At 40.6% G+C, this 19,675-nt stretch overlaps 2 protein-coding genes and 1 long non-coding RNA gene across 3 annotated transcripts; 2 read left to right on the top strand and 1 right to left on the bottom strand.

Moving 5' to 3' along the window:
• Nucleotides 1–1,898: 1,898 nt before the first annotated feature.
• On the top strand, nucleotides 1,899–15,911 carry LOC146551509 (uncharacterized). The gene is made up of 4 exons (XR_014889905.1): nucleotides 1,899–2,066; nucleotides 2,459–2,518; nucleotides 2,689–2,734; nucleotides 15,779–15,911. It is a non-coding gene; the product is annotated as an uncharacterized LOC146551509 (long non-coding RNA).
• Nucleotides 5,990–15,076, bottom strand: LOC146551510 (uncharacterized). The gene is made up of 2 exons (XM_085257355.1): nucleotides 14,384–15,076; nucleotides 5,990–8,563 (listed from the first exon to the last, which is right to left on the bottom strand). The coding sequence occupies exon 2, from the start codon at nucleotides 8,176–8,178 to the stop codon at nucleotides 6,496–6,498; it is 1,683 nt and encodes a 560-aa protein (XP_085113481.1). The 5' UTR covers nucleotides 8,179–8,563; nucleotides 14,384–15,076; the 3' UTR covers nucleotides 5,990–6,495.
• A 926-nt stretch (nucleotides 15,912–16,837) lies between the features above and the next one.
• dtd2 (D-aminoacyl-tRNA deacylase 2) lies at nucleotides 16,838–18,088 on the top strand. The gene is made up of 3 exons (XM_085256989.1): nucleotides 16,838–17,176; nucleotides 17,472–17,541; nucleotides 17,647–18,088. Exons 1-3 carry the CDS (start codon nucleotides 17,066–17,068, stop codon nucleotides 17,970–17,972), a joined length of 507 nt encoding a protein of 168 aa, XP_085113115.1. The 5' UTR covers nucleotides 16,838–17,065; the 3' UTR covers nucleotides 17,973–18,088.
• The last annotated feature ends 1,587 nt before the right edge of the window (nucleotides 18,089–19,675 follow it).

Here is a 19,675-nt window from a genome sequence, read left to right on the forward strand (position 1 = left end):
TACCTGGCTGTCAGCAAAGCAGACGAACAGTCTATCAGATAAATGTACATCCTGAATCTGGTTAATGAAGCAGCACATCACAGGACACAGAGGTTCACAGGGCTGCTGCATTCCATTTGTAAAAGAGCACTGGAAAGAGAAAACACACCTACACTTGCCGTTCATAGGCAAACAGCTCTTGTAAATTAAGCCCTCACACTTTTGATCATTGCCACCATAGCTGCAAGCAAACCTTTAGCTGAGCTGACCTCTCAAGAGGCAAGACAGAGAATGAACACTGCAGGTAGCAGCTCCAAATACATGATGTACATCTTGCACTGGGGCAGTAATGTCAACTCCTCATTATGGAAAATCACTATAGGCTGTTCTAGAAGTCGCTAGAAGTGATGCCATCGCCTAATTTGCATAATTGGTCATGCTTGTAAACTACGCTGTAGGAAAGAGAAATAACATCGTGGAAAAGACATAAAGTGAGTAAAAAACACCCTAAATGCATTTAGAATATATTTAGAACTACAAGTTACATTTATCTTAATTCCAACCCTCCTCCTTTATTCGGGCTTGGGACTGGCAAAAGTGACCCGAAATAGGCACGCTTTTTAAGTAGTTTTAAACCACACAAGACTAAGGGTAAAAGTTTTTAACCATCATTTTGTTAACAAACTACATTAGCAATCTAAATGGACCAAAAACAGACAGTAGAAATAAACAGTGTCAATGTGAAAAAAAGATTAGTCTGGTCCTAATTCAGGCTGATTGCTTTGTTTTGTTTTTTCAGACATCCCTCCACACACACACACACAGGCTGTGCTGGCTCACAGAAAGAGTGGGTTATCCTCATTTTCATCTCATGTTCAGCAACTGCAGCACTTGACTTAAATGAGTAAGCAGCTGATGTGCCAAAAAGCTGCAAAACATTATTGTATTTGGCTCTCGGAGGAGGCGGATGCACTTTTTCTCCTCTCCTCTCCCTTATCTTCCCTGCTTATGTCCTTGTCTAGTCTCATGTTTTTTGTATTACTTTCCCTGGAACACACTCTCACAGTCTGTTTCTAAAACCTAAAGAGAATTATGGATTTGATCAACTGGTCTCTGAATGCTATTGACACCCTTTTCTCAACGAGAAGTCTGGGCTCGGGAGAGCCCGAGTGCCCTGGAGGGACTTCCCCTGCCGGATACACGATGGACGGGTGGCAGAAATGGAGGGTCGTGTGCCTGGCGGGACTGTCGATCGAGGACGCTGAAGATATCTATCTATTCGAAACCATGATAACAGGGTTCTTCCTGATCGGAGCTGGCTTGGCCCTGGCTTATCGGAGAATTAAGACAGCGGAACGAGCTGTTCAAACCCCCCCAAGGCTGCCCGCTGGGATTGAAACGATGGGACGAGGCGCGACTTCTCAGAACAGGCTCATTGAAAGCAGCATGGTTAAGACCTTGGAGACGCTTACAGCTGCCGTGAATACTCAGAATAACACCTCGCAGAACAGCTCACTGCAGTTGTGAGTTCTCAGAATCGGCTCTCTGAGCAAAAGAATGACAACACCACGGAACGCAAGTTTGATACCATCATGGGAATCTCGCGGTTCTCCAACGGGAGATTGAGAGACCAGTGTCGGAGTGTTAAAGAACAGCTTTGAAATTCTCATGAGTTGTTGCAAAAGAAAAATTACCATCATAATCCGGCTACCCCTTTGGCGCCAGCTGTGGGCTCGAGGCTGGAGCCGAACAAAAACTCCCTGATAACGACTGTGTTTAGACTGTTCCTTCCCATTCCCTACAAGGCCACCTGGGTTGGCTGGAAGACTGTTTACTTAGCCTGGCAGGGCGAAGGACACTGTCTCAGCTGAACTATGGACACGCAAACACATATACTGATACTGATAAGCACTCACTGACGCATCACCCTCCCTACCCCGGATCCAACGCCACCTCCAACGCTTACCTCCCCTCTGATGTGGACATCGGGTCAGCTGGAGGCGCAGTCGAAGATTGCAGCGGTCCCAGATCAGATGTACACACTGGAACGCTTTCCCATGTTGCTTGTCTGTGTTTATTGTGCTATGGTGTGTTGATATCTGTGCATTCCTGTATTATCCTTTTGTGTTACACATTTCGATGTTTTTTTTCCTCGCTACCTGGCCTGACCTGTCTCCCCAATGTGATGTTGGTGTATTCTATGTACGGTCGGCAAGGTCTGTCATCTCGGTTGTGGGCAAAAGACCTGCAACTGACAAATAAAGGCTATCTCATCATCTCATCTCGTTATCAGGCAGCTGGTGTTTTTTGTTTGCTTTTTACCACACTCATCTGGCTGAATACTCTCTCAACTTCAGCATTTGAGTGTGGCAAGGACAATACAGACACATCAGCCTTTGCAAGTTCTTGAAACGGGTTGATATCAGCTGCATCCCTGTACTTCCAAAACTCACTCCAGAAATTTTTTGTCTCATTCCAGATGGATAGCATGCCATTGGTGGACACTCTTATCTATCGCTTCATGGGAGAAGCCAAGGAGGTTAGCAATTTTTTCTATTTCTCCAGGGCTCTTGTTGTGCTTTAGAGTTTCCTCCACATTGAAAACTGACATGTACTGCAATGCTCCATTGTTGTCCGGCAGTCTCACTCTCGACTCATTAGTGAGGGATAAGGCTACACACCACTTTGTGACATTTTTTTCATCCTCAGGTGCAAGGTGCAACTCAGCTGCTTTCAACTCAAAAATGTAACCAAGGTATGGTGTCATGGTGCTGGGTCGTTGACCCAGCGTTTTGTGTTTAGTATGATTATTGTCTTCTGTTCTAGTTTATTCTTATTTTGGTATTCTGTGTCCTCCCCTTGTGCCCTGTTTGTGTCCCTGAGTTCATGTTGTGGATTTCCTGTTTTACTTTGAAGGTCTTGTCTCATGTGAGTGTATTCTGCTTTACTCCCTTGTCTTGTCTTGCCTAATGAGTCCCAGCTGTGTGCCCACCTGTTCCTCGTTTCTTCATGTGCCTGCCAGTGTATTTTAGTCCCTGTCAGTTAGTTATTGTTGTCGTGTCGTTAACGTCGGTTACCTTCAACTTGCTGTGTGTTTGTTATGCTCACTAAAAAGAGCCGGCTCTTTCGGCTCCGAACCGGCTCTTCAGGTTGTTTTGTTGCTTTAATTAATTTATTATTAAAAATAATATCAAATTATGTACAAAAGGAATTACTAATGTAAAAAAAAAAGTGGTTTTATTTATATATGTTTATATATAAATATATGCGGTGGCCCCTAGAGACAAAACACGTACAAACTCCAAAACACATTTCTAGCATGAACTGAACTTCTAAAACAGAGCTACCTAGATCACTTAAATTACACAATTGAAAGCATGAAAGCATATGTGTATTGTTTGTGAATTTATACACAAGCACTATATTCATATATAGTGTTTGTGTATTTATACACAAGCACTATATTCATATATAGTCAAATAATTTAAAAAATTAATTTAAAAAACAAATGTTCATTTACAGTGTGGGGAAGGTTACTTTTAAAATGTATTCCATTACAGATTACAGAATACATGCCCCGAAATGTATTCTGTAATGTATTCCGTTACGTTACTCAATGACAGTAATGTATTCTGAATACTTTGGATTACTTAATATATTATCATGCTTTTTACAACAACGTGAATGTACTATTGCTGTGTGATTTATTACTATTACTGAAGGTCCGCGACTCTGAACTGTAGTAAAGGGGCCTCTGACTAATATGGCGGGGTCCATGACACAAAGCACCACAGAAACTTACTTTGGAGTGGAGGTGTTGGATGGGGGAGCAGGAGGGACAAAATCCCAGACTGGAACACAGATGCAGAGACGGGTACAAGATAACAGAGTTTATGAAGATACAGATGTTCAGCAGCTGTGTTCACTGGTGTGTTTGTGTGTTTTACGTACAGTTCTCCAGCAGGATGCAGGTACTTGATGATAAGATATTTAAAAGTGTTATATGGGCACCGACTGAGAACACAGCACATGTCAGGATCATTATTGTCTTAGTAACCAAATTATAAGCAGAGACACAAAACCATGCTCAGAAAGGTTCATGCTTGTTTTTTGAGTGTATTGAGTGTATGAATATTTATGTTACGATATGCAAAAAGTCCATCAGTTATTGGAGGAAACAGCTGTGTTGCTTTACACTGTAAAAAGGAATCTGTAGAAAAATAGAAAATGTCCAGGTAATGTCCTGGTTCTGCAAGTACATTTTAAGATTTTTTTTTGTGAGGGCCAGTGTCCTGCAGGTTTTAGATGTGTCCATGATACAACACAGCTGATTTAAATGGCTGAATGACGTCCTCAACATGTCTTAAAGTTCTCCAGAAGCCTGGTAATGAACTGATCATTTGATAATATCAAAAACCTGCAGGACACCGGCCCATGATATGCTATACATATGTAGTCAGTTATGGCCAAAAACTCACCTTTGATTACTGACTTGCATTCACTTCATCAATGAATTGGAGTGAACACTTGTCCTACATTAACACTGTAGGGTCTTTACCTTACAATATAAAGTTACTTGAGACAGGATTTGTTGACTGTTAACTGGTGCTATATGAATAAAACTGAACAGATCTAAAGGTGCTCCTGAGATTTGCATTTATTAGAACAGGATGAATGGACGACCACAGCCCTCTCAGTACATGGCTGACAGGACTTTTCCCCACATAATAAATCAAACACAAAATAGATTAAGACAGATTACTATACCAAACTTAAAGATGAAAGTGCATTTAGTGGATTTGGTTTATCAGCTCTTACTTTTCAAAGACATTGAGGAGAAAAGTACAACTATAAGTGCTTGTTCTGATGAAGACTTTTAAACTGTAAACAGCAGCTAAGTGAATAAGGATCTGTGTCCACGAATCCTCGGCAGTGACAACACTGAAACGCCATAGTTCGAAATCCTCAATGCGCGCCTTTTGTCCACTGTGTTCAAAATGCTCTCAACTGTTAAAGTAGAGGAGAAAAGTTTGACATATTTCACGACCATTAAACGTTAGAGAAGCCTCTCAAAAAGAGGTCACGGTTACTTCCCAAGCAAAAACCTCTGCTTGTGCTCACAAACCCTAAAAAGCAACAAATAAGACAAGTGACTACAAAGTGACACCAGAGGTTGGTGAAGAGCAACCATGAAGTGAGACATTGTGTGCACACCTTCTAGTGATACCACTCTTCATATACCTGTGTGATAAAGTCCTGGTAGTCCATCAAATTCCATCGGAGCTTTAAAGAAAATACACTCAGCTTTTCCTCGGATTTTCAGAGTTGTTCGGTTCATACAGGAACTTGAGCAATCACACTTAACGTGTCGCTGTTTTGCTCCACCACCTCAGCCAATAAGCCCGGTCACTATTTATTTTGAGGAAAAAAGAAACGAAAAAAAGACATTTTAAGAAGTTTGTTTTTTGGTGCTGTTGTTTACATTTAAGCTAAAATAAAAGTACAAAGTTTAGTATTGAGAAAAGTAAGGTCGGCAATGACTTCAGTCTTAGCAGAGGGCAGTGACACTATTGGTTTAACCCCAAAAAGATGATTTTGTTCATCTGGACGTACCTTTTGTGGATGGATGTTTTTCCCACTTAAAAAGGTACGTCCAGATGAACAGAATCAAGATTTCCATACACAGGGGATTTAGGTGCATTTAGAAACTACTGATTTACGTTAATAAGCGAGTGCACACATTTCCGGCCTCTTATCACTTAGATTTCTGAATCTTAAGAGTGAATCGATTTACAGCAGGAACTGCACACTTAGCCATCAAGCGCTTTGGTAAAGTAGCACGAGTAGTGTAAAGTTTTGTAGGGTCCTGTTAAAAATCACACAAGCATCACAGCACATCTGGCATATTTAGTTCCATTTATTATAAACTATAAATTCCAGTTATCCACTGTCAAGGGTTGACAATTTGTTCAAACACAGTAAGAGAGAAATGAGACACTGGCAGACCGACTCAGAGTTTCAAAGACGTGCGCACGGGTGAGAGTCTCTGAGCAGACTAACACACCGAGCACCGTTTACTCGCTTTATTTATAAGGCAAAATGGGTTACATAATACTTCCTCTTTCAACTGAAGAGGGGAGAGCTCAGGCATTGTCTTAGCTATCTAACTTCTGCACACAAACTGAAAAACAATGACACAGCAGTATTCATGCTTATCTGACATCGCAGACACTGAAGTAAAGAATGCATGTATATATCCTGTCTTTGTCAAACATCTCACACACTTAAGCAAGGAATACATTGTGTTCTTTTCAACAGTAAGCTTTACCGTGTGAAAATATATAAACACTTGATTATAAGGCATACTTGTTTCTACTTGATTATACTTTAATGATTTAACTAAAATAAAAATTCTCTTAACATTCCCTCCTGATGTTAATATATTTCACATGTTTTACTCAATGCATAGTCACTTGTTAGTCACATTTTCAACTTGCACGTCATTCAGTGAAATAATTAAACAACAAGCTTGTCAAGATTGTCATAGAGATTTTCTTCTCTCTCTCCCACACTCAGCATATCATACTGACGATAGGGATCCTCCATAACTGACTGAGCCAAGACATGGTTTCCTAACATACGCTTGAACATGTTTGTCATTATGCTTCTCAGACATGGGATAATACAAGCAATGAAAAGGCAAAATAGTAACATCACACTGAAAAGGGCCAACAGGCCTTTAATCAGTAGAGATTTCCAAGAGCCGCTCAGCAGCCAGTCCCACCAACCTTGAGTATCGGTAACGTAGTCCTGCTGCTGAGCGTCTCTCAGTTGTTTCAAAACATTCAAAGCATTTGTCATGTTTAATGAATGGATGTTATCAGGTATGTAGGTACAACATGTAGTGTTAAACAATACGCAGAGACCACCTTTCTCTGCGAGAATGATGTCTAAAGCCACTCGGTGCTGCATGACAGTGATGCGAATTGCATCAATTTCTTCATTCTGTCCTTGATTAATGCGGGTTGAAGCATTTAAAAATAATCCAAAACGATAGTCCAGGGTTTCTATCCGTAGTGCGTGTTTCCCTACTCCTATCCATGGAAACAAAGCGTGTATTACCTTCTGGCTCTTGGTCCAGAGTTTGAAGTCATCTGGTACATCAGAACCAAGATATGGATCATGGGGCTTGAGGCCTGTGTTACGTTTAGCTCTGGTGTTGCTGTTCACTGACATCTTAAAGGTGTGGTCAGATACCAGAACAGGGGCACAGAGTCCGGTGCTGTTTGGTGGCAGCATGAAATAGACTTTCAGGCCACACGCCCAAGCTGCGCCCTGTACCCAGTATGTACCTGTCGATGAGCCGATGCCATCCCAATCTGGTGCCGCCAGGATCATGGAGCAGTTTCGGTTTTGTCCTAATTTCTTCAGACCCTGGGGCGTACCTCTTTGTCCGGTTGCTCCTGTGAAGTTAAAGCACACTGGGTGTTGTATGTCAGGTGGCAAAACAACTGAGAATGATTTCAGTTTTCTATGGCTGACGTTTATATGCACCCAGTAGGCTTCATTGCAGGTGTAGTTTATATTTGGGTACTGGTGGGTGCAGTTTGTTATGTTGTAGATTAAAGACTTTACACTCTGTGGGACTATATATTGTGTAGTGTTGTGGCATGTGTTGCTGTTTTGGTCCTTTATGGATCCACCTATCACCATCACAGGTTTTCCTGGTGTTGAGCAGGTCCCGGTAATGGCTTTGTCATATATGCAGAGTGCTTCAGCCTTGGTTGGGGGTTTTCCATACACTGTGGCATGGAGTGCTGTCGTGGGCATATGTGAGCAGACATAGCAGTTTGCGGCATTGTCTTCTCTGTGCACTCTGTCATGGACATACCGGTACCATGCATTGTTCAGCCACGGGTGGTTGTGTTCTTTGTCTATCTCCTTCAGGTGCGAGTTGTCGTGGGTCCACCTCTTAGGTCGGAGAATAATTGGTACTGTCTTGTGGGTTCCACTGGGCATCAACCAAAAGAGTGTCGTCATCAGGAGGATAGCCATTAGACAGAATATGTAGCACATGAGTAGTTTTCGTTTGATGTCACAAGCGCCCAAGCACAACAGCTTTGGGGCTGGAACTGGTGCTAGCATTGATTCTGAAGCTGGTTCTTCTTCTGGATTTATCAGGTTGTTTTCCTCAGTCATCTTGTTGAGATTTTATTCAGGCGTCCCTGGTGTTATTATTGGTTCTGCTCTTCGGTGGGATAGGTCAGTCTGATCTTCAGGGCGACCAGGCACACCCGAGCTCCCACGTGAGTAGCACTGCCGAGGAAGCACAGGGCGGGAAACCCGTTCAGCCCTGTCCTCCAGCAGGGGTTCACGTAAGAGTCAGGGGAACCGGCGTCTTATTGTGGTGCAAACACTTTCTTCACGTGGGATTGATGAATCCACGAAACTCGTTCGGCTATCTTACACGCTGTGGGTGTGGTAAGTAGCACCTGGAAGGGACCTTCCCACTTTGGAGCACTCCAGTTTTTCCGCTGGAGGACTTTAATCAGAATCCAATCACCGGGGTTCAACCTGCAAGAAACTGAAGAAAAGTCACTCGGCAGTTGATTGCTTAATCTCACTTCTTTATTCTCAAATAGTTTTGTCATCCATTCTGCCATTGTTGTTTCTGCAATAGATTTATTAATTGGCTCACTCATTATGGGGAGTGGAAAATGTCTGCCATGTACGATTTCAAATGGCGTTAGACCACCTGTTCCTTGAGTTATTCTCATCCATAATTTAACCAAGCTTAGACATTCAGGCCAAGGTTTTTTAGTCTCTTCCATACATTTCCTCAACCTTTGTTTAATTGTGCCGTTAGTTCTCTCGACTAATCCTGCACTTTGTGGATGATAAGAACAGTGATGTTTTATGCTGAAGCCTAAAGCTTCAGAAACTTTACTTATTACTTCATTTACAAAATGTGTGCCATTGTCTGATCTTATCAGAGATGGAATACCGTACGTTGGAATAAAATGATTACATAGACATTTTGCTACTGATATTGCATCTGCTTTTTTCACTGGGTATATTTCTGGCCACTTGGAAAATACATCAATTATCACAAGTGCATATTTGGAGGATTGTGATTCATTTAATTCTATGAAATCCATGTGGACAGTGTGAAATGGATGCGGTGGTATAGGGAAATGCCCTCGCTTTGGACGTAGATTTCCCTGTGCGTTGTGTCTTTGGCAAATCATACATGTTCTGATAAACTCTTGTGCTGAACTTTCAAAATTTTTTGTATAGAATTGTTTATTAAGAATATTAATCATCCCTCCTGATGACACATGAGTTTTCCCATGTGTCACTAAAGCAGCAGTTCTATGCAAAGATTTTGGAAGCACTGGTTTGCCATTACACATCATGAGGTTGTCTTTTAATTCTGCTCCATCTTTCACCCAAGATTTTTGTTCACTCAGCGATGCTGTTTTCTGTGCATCTGCTAGTATTTCTAAAGGTATTAGATCTATGGTTTCTGTTGTTAAAACATCAATTTGTTTTTCTGCAGCTGCTTTTGCTGCTTTGTCAGCAAAGTTATTTCCTCTCGTAATTTCTGTGTCATCCTTTTGATGAGCTGCACATTTGCATAGTGCTAATTCTTTTGGCAACGTTATTACTTCTAATAGCTTTTTTAGAAGGTTTGCATGTTGAACTGTGTTGCCTGAGGAAGTTGTCATTCCTCTGTTATGCCATATTTTAGCGAAATGATGAACTGCTGAATAGACATATTGACTGTCTGTGTAAACATTAACACTTTGACCCTTATATAAAGTACATGCTCTGATGACTGCGGTTAGTTCTGCGCTTTGAGCAGAGTTTGAGGAGCTGAGAGCTTTTGCTTCTATCACTTTATCAACAGTTGTGACCGCATAACCCACACAATTTCTACCGTGAATGTCTTTTGACGCTGAGCCGTCCACAAAAACATTACTGAAACTGCTCTGGGGGGAGCTGTATATATCAGTGCGAGGTTTTGTATCTTCCTCTAATTTTTGAATGCAACAGTGTTGTTCTCCGTCCAGAGAAGTCGGCAAAAGTGTACTTGGGTTTAGCTGGCCACACTTCTCTATTTTTATGTGTGATTGTGTAAGTAGAATCCCCACATAAGAAAGTTGTCTTGCATGCGTGAGGAAAGAGAGGTTCGCTTGGAGCAAAATAGAGGTCACTGCATGTGGGACTTTGATGATCAATTTATGTCCTAGAACAATGTCTGCACATTTTTTAACTGCCTCTGCTGCTGCTGCGCATGCCTGAACACAGGTAGGTAATCCAGCAGCTACAGAGTCAAGTTTGCATGAGTAGAAAGCTAATGGACGTTGTTTTTCTCCAAAAGCTTGAGTTAAGACTGCTTTCATATACCCTCCTGCACCATCAACATGGAGAACGAAAGGTTTTCCATAGTCTGGTAATGCTAAGACGGTACATGTCTGCAGTGCTATTTTCAAATCAACGAAAGCTTTTTCTGCTTCTGGAGTCCATTGTACTTTGTCTTTTAATGCTAGATCTTTACCATAAATGAGGTTCTGTAGTGGTTGAGCTAGTAATGCGTATTCTGGAATCCAGCATCTACAGAAATTGCACAGTCCTAAAAAACTCATCATTTGTTGTTTAGTTACTGGTTTTGGGGCATTTTGGACTGCTATCTTTCTGCTCTCTAACAGCTGCCTGCCTTGTCCTGTCAATTTGTGGCCAAGGTATGTTACTTCCTGGCTCCACAATTGCAGTTTATGCTGTGACACTTTATGGCCTTGCTCTGCGAGATGTTGCAAAACTGTTAATGTATTTTCTTTGCACTCATCTTTTGTATGGCCTGTGATCAATATATCATCTACATACAACAAGAACTGCCCTGGGGCAGGGAGCGTACAAGATGACATTGATTTTCTCAAAGCCTCTGCATACAGAGTTGGGCTATTCTGGAATCCCTGAGGCAACCTTGTATAAGTATACTTTTGATTGTCAAAGGTGAATCCGAATAACTTCTGTGAGTCAGGGTGCAGAGGTACGGAGAAGAAGGCATTGGACAAGTCTATTACAGAGAACCACCGTTCTTTTGGTGTTACTTGATTTAGAATTGTGTGTGGATTTGCAACCACTGGAGGTATTTGCTCTGTTACCTCATTTATTGCTCTTAGATCATGAACTAAGCGATATTTTCCTGTATTAGCCTTTTTTACTGGAAAAATTGGTGTATTACACGTGGCTTCATTAGTTTTCACGAGAATACCTGCTTTTTGCATCTCTGCTATGACTGGTCTGATACCTTCTTTTGCCTCTGCACTCAAGGGATATTGTGGTTTTACAGGCCTATATGAGGTTGTAGTTTTCACCACTACTGGATCTGCTCCTTTTATTAGGCCTACATCCGTGGGTCCTTGAGACCATAATGTTTGTGGCAGCTTCTCTAGTTCTGGATGTGCTTCAATTGTTAATACTTGTCATTCATCTTGCTCTGTTGTGGCTAAATGTGTGGCTGGTGTGGCTGTCACCGGCCAACACAGCGTTAGCCTCATGCACCCAGTTCTACGGCCTTTTTGCCAGTCCTCACACTCTATTTTGTCATATCTGTCCATTTCTACATTTCTCAGCACTGTGCCTAACTCAGACCAAGGCGTTTGGTCGTTGCGTGCAACAGATACATGAGGGTTGCACATCTTATTTAAGCGCTGCACTGCATCTGTCTGTAACACTGAGCATACTGCATTACCACTCTGTGTCACATACAGGTGTTGTAGGACTAGTTTTTGCGGTCCTAGTCTGTGCACTTGTTGATCATAAATTTTGTCTGGACCTGGGACATATTTATACCACAAGGTGTTGTGATATTTTGCTGGGTCCTGTCTATGTGAGTGCTCAGGTAAGTACATATTAGCTTTGGCCTCTAATGGTTCAAGTTTTGGTAAATCTAAGGCCCAGTAATAATTTGGCTCACCTAAACCTTCACAAACAAAAATGTCTTCAGTTTGGCTCTGACTTTCAGAGAGTAGGAGTCTGGCTTTCATGCCACTTTCTTCAGGAAAAACTCCTATTTTTAATTTTGTTAAAGCATCTCTTCCTAACAAATTTAGTGGACAAGATGGATCATAGATGCACTGATTTTTGCAGGCACGGCCACTATCTCTATGTGACATAAAAAGGGGGTCGGTTAGATGCTGTTTTGTCACATGTCCTGAGGCTGATTTCACGATTAAGGTATCTTTTGAAGAGGTTAAATTTGGGACTTCTACTGTTAGGACAGTTTTACAAGCACCTGTGTCGCAAAGGAATTTTATTGGGACCCCGTTAACGTGCACTATAACGGTGGGCTTTGCTTCTGAGCCTAGCAGCAGTTGTTCAATGTTGTAAACTTCCCCTTCACTTGTTTCACTTCCCTTTTCTTGTGCTAGTCATTCATCACGGCGTCTGCGCCTGTCATCTCCACCTTCCTGTTCTTGGCTTACATTTCTACAGTTTCGAGCAAAGTGCCCGATTTTACCACAGTTATAACATCTCATATCTCTTCTATCTCTTCTTTGTCCTGCTTTTTGCTTTCCCCTACTTTGCTTAAAACCTGCCGTGTGTTGCTGTCCTGAGAAGGCTATAAAGCCTGTCTCTGGATCAATCATGAAAACTCCTTCTGTTTTTTCTTTTTGTTTTTGAATTTTGACTGCATGCTCAGCATATTGTAGGGCTTCAGGCAAGGTTCCTGTATTTTGAGTGACCCAGTGTTTGTCTACATGTGCTTTTATCTTAGGCAGTAGACCATTTAGGAAGGCATTTTTTAATTGTTGTTGAAAAGCAGACAGTGGATCGGCATCATAATTTAGCCCTGAGTTTTGTCTGAAAACTGGGCGTAGGCGATCCAAATAGTCTGATGCTGTCTCTCCTTCCTTTTGTTTGCACTCTCCTATCTTTCCATAATCTGGCCTTGGGGCTAAAATAACTTCTATTCTGCCATACAAGTTATTAAGCTCCTGTATTAATTGGGGAGTGTCTGGCCCCAACACGTCACCGTTTAAATCATTTCCTGTAAATTGACCTCTAGCTCTAGGAAGACTTAAACCTAATAAATCTTGAAAAACTTGATGCATCTCATGACCATTTAAACCCCACCCCTGACGGATCAATTCCACTGCATCTCGCCACGGCCGGAAGCCTTCTTTAAGGGGTGGCACATCTTTTAGTACATTCTCTCTGTCTTTATGAGACCAGGGTCGGAATGCATAAATTAAAGGCTCACCGTCTACTGGTATGACTCCTTGGGCGTCTGGGGGACCAGTGGGTTGACCGTACCTGGGGTTAGATAAGGCTACCATTGGAAACTGACCTACAATTTCTGTTTTTTTGGAATGACCATGCTTAGTCATAAGATCAAGTTGTTGTCTGGCCTCCATATAGGGATTTGAAACAAAAGGTTTGTGAGGAGAGCTTACAGGAAGTGCTGACGTAGGGTTAGGTGCAGCTGCTGCAGGCTGTGCAGGCTGAAGAGCATAAGGAGGGGGGTACTGTTTTTCTTCTCCTGCAGTTTTCTGTTTATCTTTAGTTTCCTGCTTTTGGGCACGTTTAGCAATGCGTTTATCGTTTTCTACCATCCACGCCTTGAAAAGGTGCCATTCTGCTAAGCGTTTTGCTTTTTTCTTTTGGCTCTTTTCCTCAAATAATTCTTTTTGTAAAGCAGCCTTTAAAGCAGTTATTGATTCTTGATTGCATTTGCCTTGCCAGGCTGGGCAATAAATTTTATGTGGATTTCTCCACCTATTTGCACTGACTCTTCCTGCATTTGGACAGTTTTTTTCCAACCATCCTTCATCTGCTGTTAATTTTACTTTAGTTTTAGAGTTACCCATTTTGAACTAATTACGTCAGAACTGTGACACCTTCTTTGGCATGAAAAAGTGAGAATGGGTTTTCGATAACAGCCTTCTACTCTCCCACTAATTGAGAGAGCGGTTATCAATTTTACGTGATGAAGCACAACCCTTTTTTCCACCTTTACCAATACGTGAGTGTACACAGGAAAACAGTTTGAGAAGTGGTTCGACCGCGTATTGGGTCGTAAAAACAACTCACTCCTCACAAACAAAGCGCGTTTCTATGATTTTTATTGAGATTTTCCGTAGGCCTATTTATTTGTGTAACACCTTCACCTTCAGCCACTCTTCTTGAGTGACCGGAAACCTGTTCCGTTGCAGCCACTCCCAGAGCGACCGGAACTTTTAATAGCGATTTTTCTAGAATTTCGCTCTTGCCTGTCGTCTTCTTAGTCCCGCATGGACACTGAGATCTGTCGGCGTACCTAGGTTTACACACTACTTAAAGGAAAATCTCAATATCAACGTATTTTAGCGCTTGGTGGAATGCGTGTCATATTCACCTCTACTGTGGCGCTGCGTTTTAAGATCCGGTGCTCATCGGGTCCTGGAGCCGTGAAGGCCGAACGCTGACCGGAGATCGAATTCACGTTCCCGGGTTTTTCGTTTTACTGATCAGATTTCTTCCAGCGCAGGCGTCACGACGTCAGGATCCGATGGAGACCGTCTGTGGAAAACTAGACGTTAAAATAACAGTCAGTTCTCCGGCTACGAAGGACCAATTAAATGTCAAGGGTTGACAATTTGTTCAAACACAGTAAGAGAGAAATGAGACACTGGCAGACCGACTCAGAGTTTCAAAGACGTGCGCACGGGTGAGAGTCTCTGAGCAGACTAACACACCGAGCACCGTTTACTCGCTTTATTTATAAGGCAAAATGGGTTACATAATACTTCCTCTTTCAACTGAAGAGGGGAGAGCTCAGGCATTGTCTTAGCTATCTAACTTCTGCACACAAACTGAAAAACAATGACACAGCAGTATTCATGCTTATCTGACATCGCAGACACTGAAGTAAAGAATGCATGTATATATCCTGTCTTTGTCAAACATCTCACACACTTAAGCAAGGAATACATTGTGTTCTTTTCAACAGTAAGCTTTACCGTGTGAAAATATATAAACACTTGATTATAAGGCATACTTGTTTCTACTTGATTATACTTTAATGATTTAACTAAAATAAAAATTCTCTTAACATCCACTGATCAGTAGTTTTTGAGTAAATGAATGTCACTGATAAATCAGTGGTGATTCACCTGCAAGTGTTTTTATAAACTGTATTTTGTTTTTGTAGAACTCACCAGCAGCTGTATTTGAATATCTCCTGTTCCACTTTTCCCTAACCTGGAAGCAAAGGATGGCGTAATTCTGACTAGGACACAAACCTTGGCGCTTATCATAGACGTTACATTGTCCGTGCAGCAAGAGAGAGAGCAGTGACTACTGATTAAGATCATTCAGAAACGTGTCCCTTTCTGGCAGCTGTGGCAACTTCTAATAAGAAAGTTTGCATTCTTAGAACAATGCTGGGTCATGTGTGATGTGTCATCGTGTGAGGTGTTACATTTGGACTTAATTCTGCTCAATTAAGTGTTTTGATCTTTCATTAAATATGGCAACTGTGTGGTGTGCTGCAAGTTGAAACCCACTGTCCTCATGAGCACAGTATCTAACAACTCACCTGAAAAAACTGATTGAATTCAGCTGGACACAATGGTTTTCAGTGGGAGAAATGTTTCATCACTCATCTGTGACACTGGAGAAGTCACTTGGATGAGTGACAAAACAATTTTCCTTGGAAACATCCAGAGGAACTAAACCTTTGGGCATATCCTTGCCTGTAATTCATTCATCAACAAATGTTTTTATGTATAAATCTTTTCTTTTTTTTCAGATCTTGTTTCTCTTGGCTTAATTTCACAGAAGAAAACCTCTCTGGAGTTTAACACAAAAACTGAAGTCAAATAGTGAATTCACGTAAGACTGGAATTTATAGGAATAAAAAGAAATAAATACTGCTTAAGCTGAATAATTGTTGGGTTAAAGTTACTACTGAAGTTCTGTGTTCTCTCTCTCTCTCTGTGTAATATATATAATACACACACACACACACACACACACACACACACACACACACATATATATATATATAATTTTTAATAACATTTTTATAAAAATAGTTTTTATTTTAAATTAAATTGTTAAATAATAAATTAATTTAGTAATGTCTGAATAAATAAAATTATTTAAAAACGTATTTGTAAATGAATGTACAAAGGCATAATTTATTGTACAATTCATTATTCAAAGACAGAATTCTTTATTTCGATGCATGTGGCTCCTCCATGGAGTACTAGCGATGCCTTGCAGAATAATCTCTGCACAAAGGTGTCTGGAGTTACCTTGGGATATGCATTAGCCTCTCCTCCCACTCTTCCAGCAAGATCGTGCTGAGAGTCAAAGACAGGTGGCCATATCTCTACAGTCTTTAATGTAGATGTTGATAAGTTTCTGTAAGACTGCTGCTTCACTGATGATGTTCACATTAAGGAATAAACAGCACTTATAAATTCATAAATAGTTTGAACAGCAGAGGGCAGCATAAAGCAAAGCAGTGAATGAATGGGAGATTTCAACAATTACAGAAAAAAAAGATACACAGATGAAAATATGTTATTTTCATACAGTAACCTGATACCCTATGGAGGGACAGGTCTTTAATATATATATATATTATGAAACACTTAAAAATTTACATTAAAAAAACACGTATCAACAACAGGGGATTAAAAAAAAAATTATTCTTTATTTTTTCTCACCTATTTTGATCCTGAAACTCCGAACTAATTCTCTGAGTGGTGAAAGGTGCTGAAAAGTCCGTTTAAAGACGACACAGAGGAAAAAGGCAAGTAGGTAAGGACGGTATGCGAAAGTAGCGCGCAGTCGTGAACATTTCTGAACAGTTACAGCCAATGTCGACACGGAAGTGGGTTAAATGGGTCACATTTTTTTCTCATTCATTTCTCTCAGGTGTTAGAGAGGTTTAGCGCTTTTAGGGAGAGACGGTTAGTTAATATTATACATGTTAAGCAGTTTCTCCTGGACGCTAAAGCACTGTTTTGAAAAGTGGAGATTGTTAAGACGTATAAACAAAGGAGACAGGAGTTAAAGCCTGGCAGTAATGACGGAGAAAGGCTGCAATCCGGTGGCCCGGACGGTACTGCAGCAGTGTTTGCAGGCCAGGCTGCAGGTGAAACCAGCAGATGAACACTCCGAAGCTCAGTTTGTCCAGGTGAGAGACGCATTCTCTATCACTGCTTTGCAGACATAAACCAATCAGTGCTAGCAATACTGATAATATGCTTAAAAAGCTATCAATATAAAACAAAGACATTAAGTAAATATTGACAAAATCAATATCAATTACTAGTTCAGAAATACAAAGTAATGTATATATTGATTCACGGATGTGTGTGTCAGACCTTTTCTTATTTTGACTTTATATGTGTTGCACATGATGCAACATCTTGGAGAAAGGACATAATTTTTACTGTATTTAACATTTCTGCTTTTATCTGTACTCTCAGATTGAAAGAGGGATGGTGATCTACATCTGCTTCTTCAAAGGAGCCACAGATGACATCCTACCCAAGATGGGTCAGTGAATTTTTTACTTTTTTCTTTGTTCTTAATAGTGAACCCCTGCTTCCCTGTGAATCCCTCCACAGATGATAAAAAAAGTTGTGTCCTCGCTCTGTCCAGTGTCCACGCTGTTGAACCTGCGGCTGAGCGAGTCGGATTCTGGGAAGATGGTGTCAGTGTTGGACCTTCCCGGGAGTTTGCTGATTGTCCCTCAGGCCACGCTGGGAGGAAAGGCCAAAGGCAGAGGCATGCAGTACCACAACAACATCAGCAAGGAGGATGGGCTGCGACTGTACAGCGCATTCGTTGCTCTGTGTGAGAAGGAGCTGAATGCTGCTGTAGCTGAGAGCAGCGCTGAAGTGACAGTAAAACACGGGACCTATGGTAACAGACAAGTGCTGAAGCTTGACACCAATGGACCATACACACATCTGATGGAGTTCTGAAGCTGAGCTCACCATCTCAGAGACAACATGTCATACTATTGTGTCTACCAATGCAGCTAGAAAGACTGATGTACTCGTATCTGAGTTGTGCATCTTTCAATATAAACAAAATAAAAGAGATTTAGAATTTGTCAGTTGTTTGTGTAATCGGCCAAAACTGGATTGTGTATGAAGGCTTTCTGATACTGTGGGACACTACCAGTCTCTACAAACACATGAAAAACTGAAAAATGAAGAGAGAAGGATGGAAATCCCTCAGCCAGACACAGACAGAGTGCTGTATTGTTTTTATTTATTGTTTAGTTAGACTGGGAGGAGCTGCTGGCACTCTTTTAGTCATGCCTTGGAATAATTGTTTTGCCTAACTGAACAAGTCGCCATGCATGTTGTTTTTCAGTGAGGCTTAAAAATGCTCTCAAAACAATCTATGCCACATGCTTTAGTGATGATTCTCTTATATTCAAGTTTTATTTATATTTCTTCAGCTTCTTCAGATGATGATAACATTGTGTGCCTTGTTAATTCTTTTAACAATCACTGCTTTGCCAAACTCAATCAAGTCACTCAAAAATTGTTTCTCATTCACTGTGGATAAACAATCAATCTCATGGCCTACGAAACACCCATCAAACAACCGAATGACTGTGATTCCATGGGTTTTGTGGTCCATCATAAATATTTCCATAAACCCTTTTGATTCTTATAATGAATAAATTGTAATAATTATTGGATACTAATAAGAGCATTACTTTCATTATTGTTCTTTCCTCCATCTCAGCATGCTGTGTTACTGTCTGATGATCACTGGAATGCATTACTCAGTTACTTTGTAAACAAAGGGATGCACTTGAGATCCCAAATCTCTCTAACTTCCACCCTACTTTTAAAATACCTCCTAACTTTAATGTGTGTAAACTTGATGTTATATTGCTACTCTAGCACTTCATTTTCTTGGTTATATTACCCTATTAATTCACATAAAATAAACAAATATAATAGCAAATATAAAAAAACAAAAGTAATAAACAATAATATACCAATAAAATAATCATACACATTTAAATAAAATTACATATTTGTGTATATTTACTTGCAGGTATTTGCACAGCTGTTGCATTCAGATTGATGTGGTTCTGGCAAAATTTAAACATGATAATTACCCAGCTGCAGGACAAATGTGTACAATTCTAGGAACTATAACTCACAGACAGTAATCATGTAGCTATATAATGAAATCATTAATACGATCTTGTTAAACAGTTTTTATACTACACTTTATCACTGCCATATAACATAAGATGTGAAACTTGTTGTACCATCTCACTATAGATGTAAGTAAGCTGGACTGCTGAAATAGCAATACAATTTACCTCGTTCACCCATTCACGCTCACTCATAGAAGCACTTTTTGCTATGCTTTTCCATTTTCCAACAGTTGTGATCATAATATAAAATAAATGTAGACTTATCTTTTTATAATGAGAGTTTACAGCACATGCTGTTTCGCTCTCTTCTCTGAAAGTTAAAAGGAAAGAAGACAATAACAGACAATAACAAAAAAGAGAAAAACAAGACAAGAGGAAAGTCAATAAATGATTTCAGCAACTACAAAACCTGCTGGTTTCAGGAGGAGTTGCCATAATAATATAAAGTAATCATACACTTATCTTTTTCTAATGAGTTTACAGCATTTGCTATTTCGT

The sequence above is a fragment of the Mchenga conophoros genome, linkage group LG19, assembly GCF_057382185.1.
Source record: "Mchenga conophoros isolate Kocher_MC1m ecotype Shallow Benthic linkage group LG19, M_conophoros_male_GT1.1, whole genome shotgun sequence".
NCBI classification, from domain to species: domain Eukaryota; kingdom Metazoa; phylum Chordata; class Actinopteri; order Cichliformes; family Cichlidae; genus Mchenga; species Mchenga conophoros.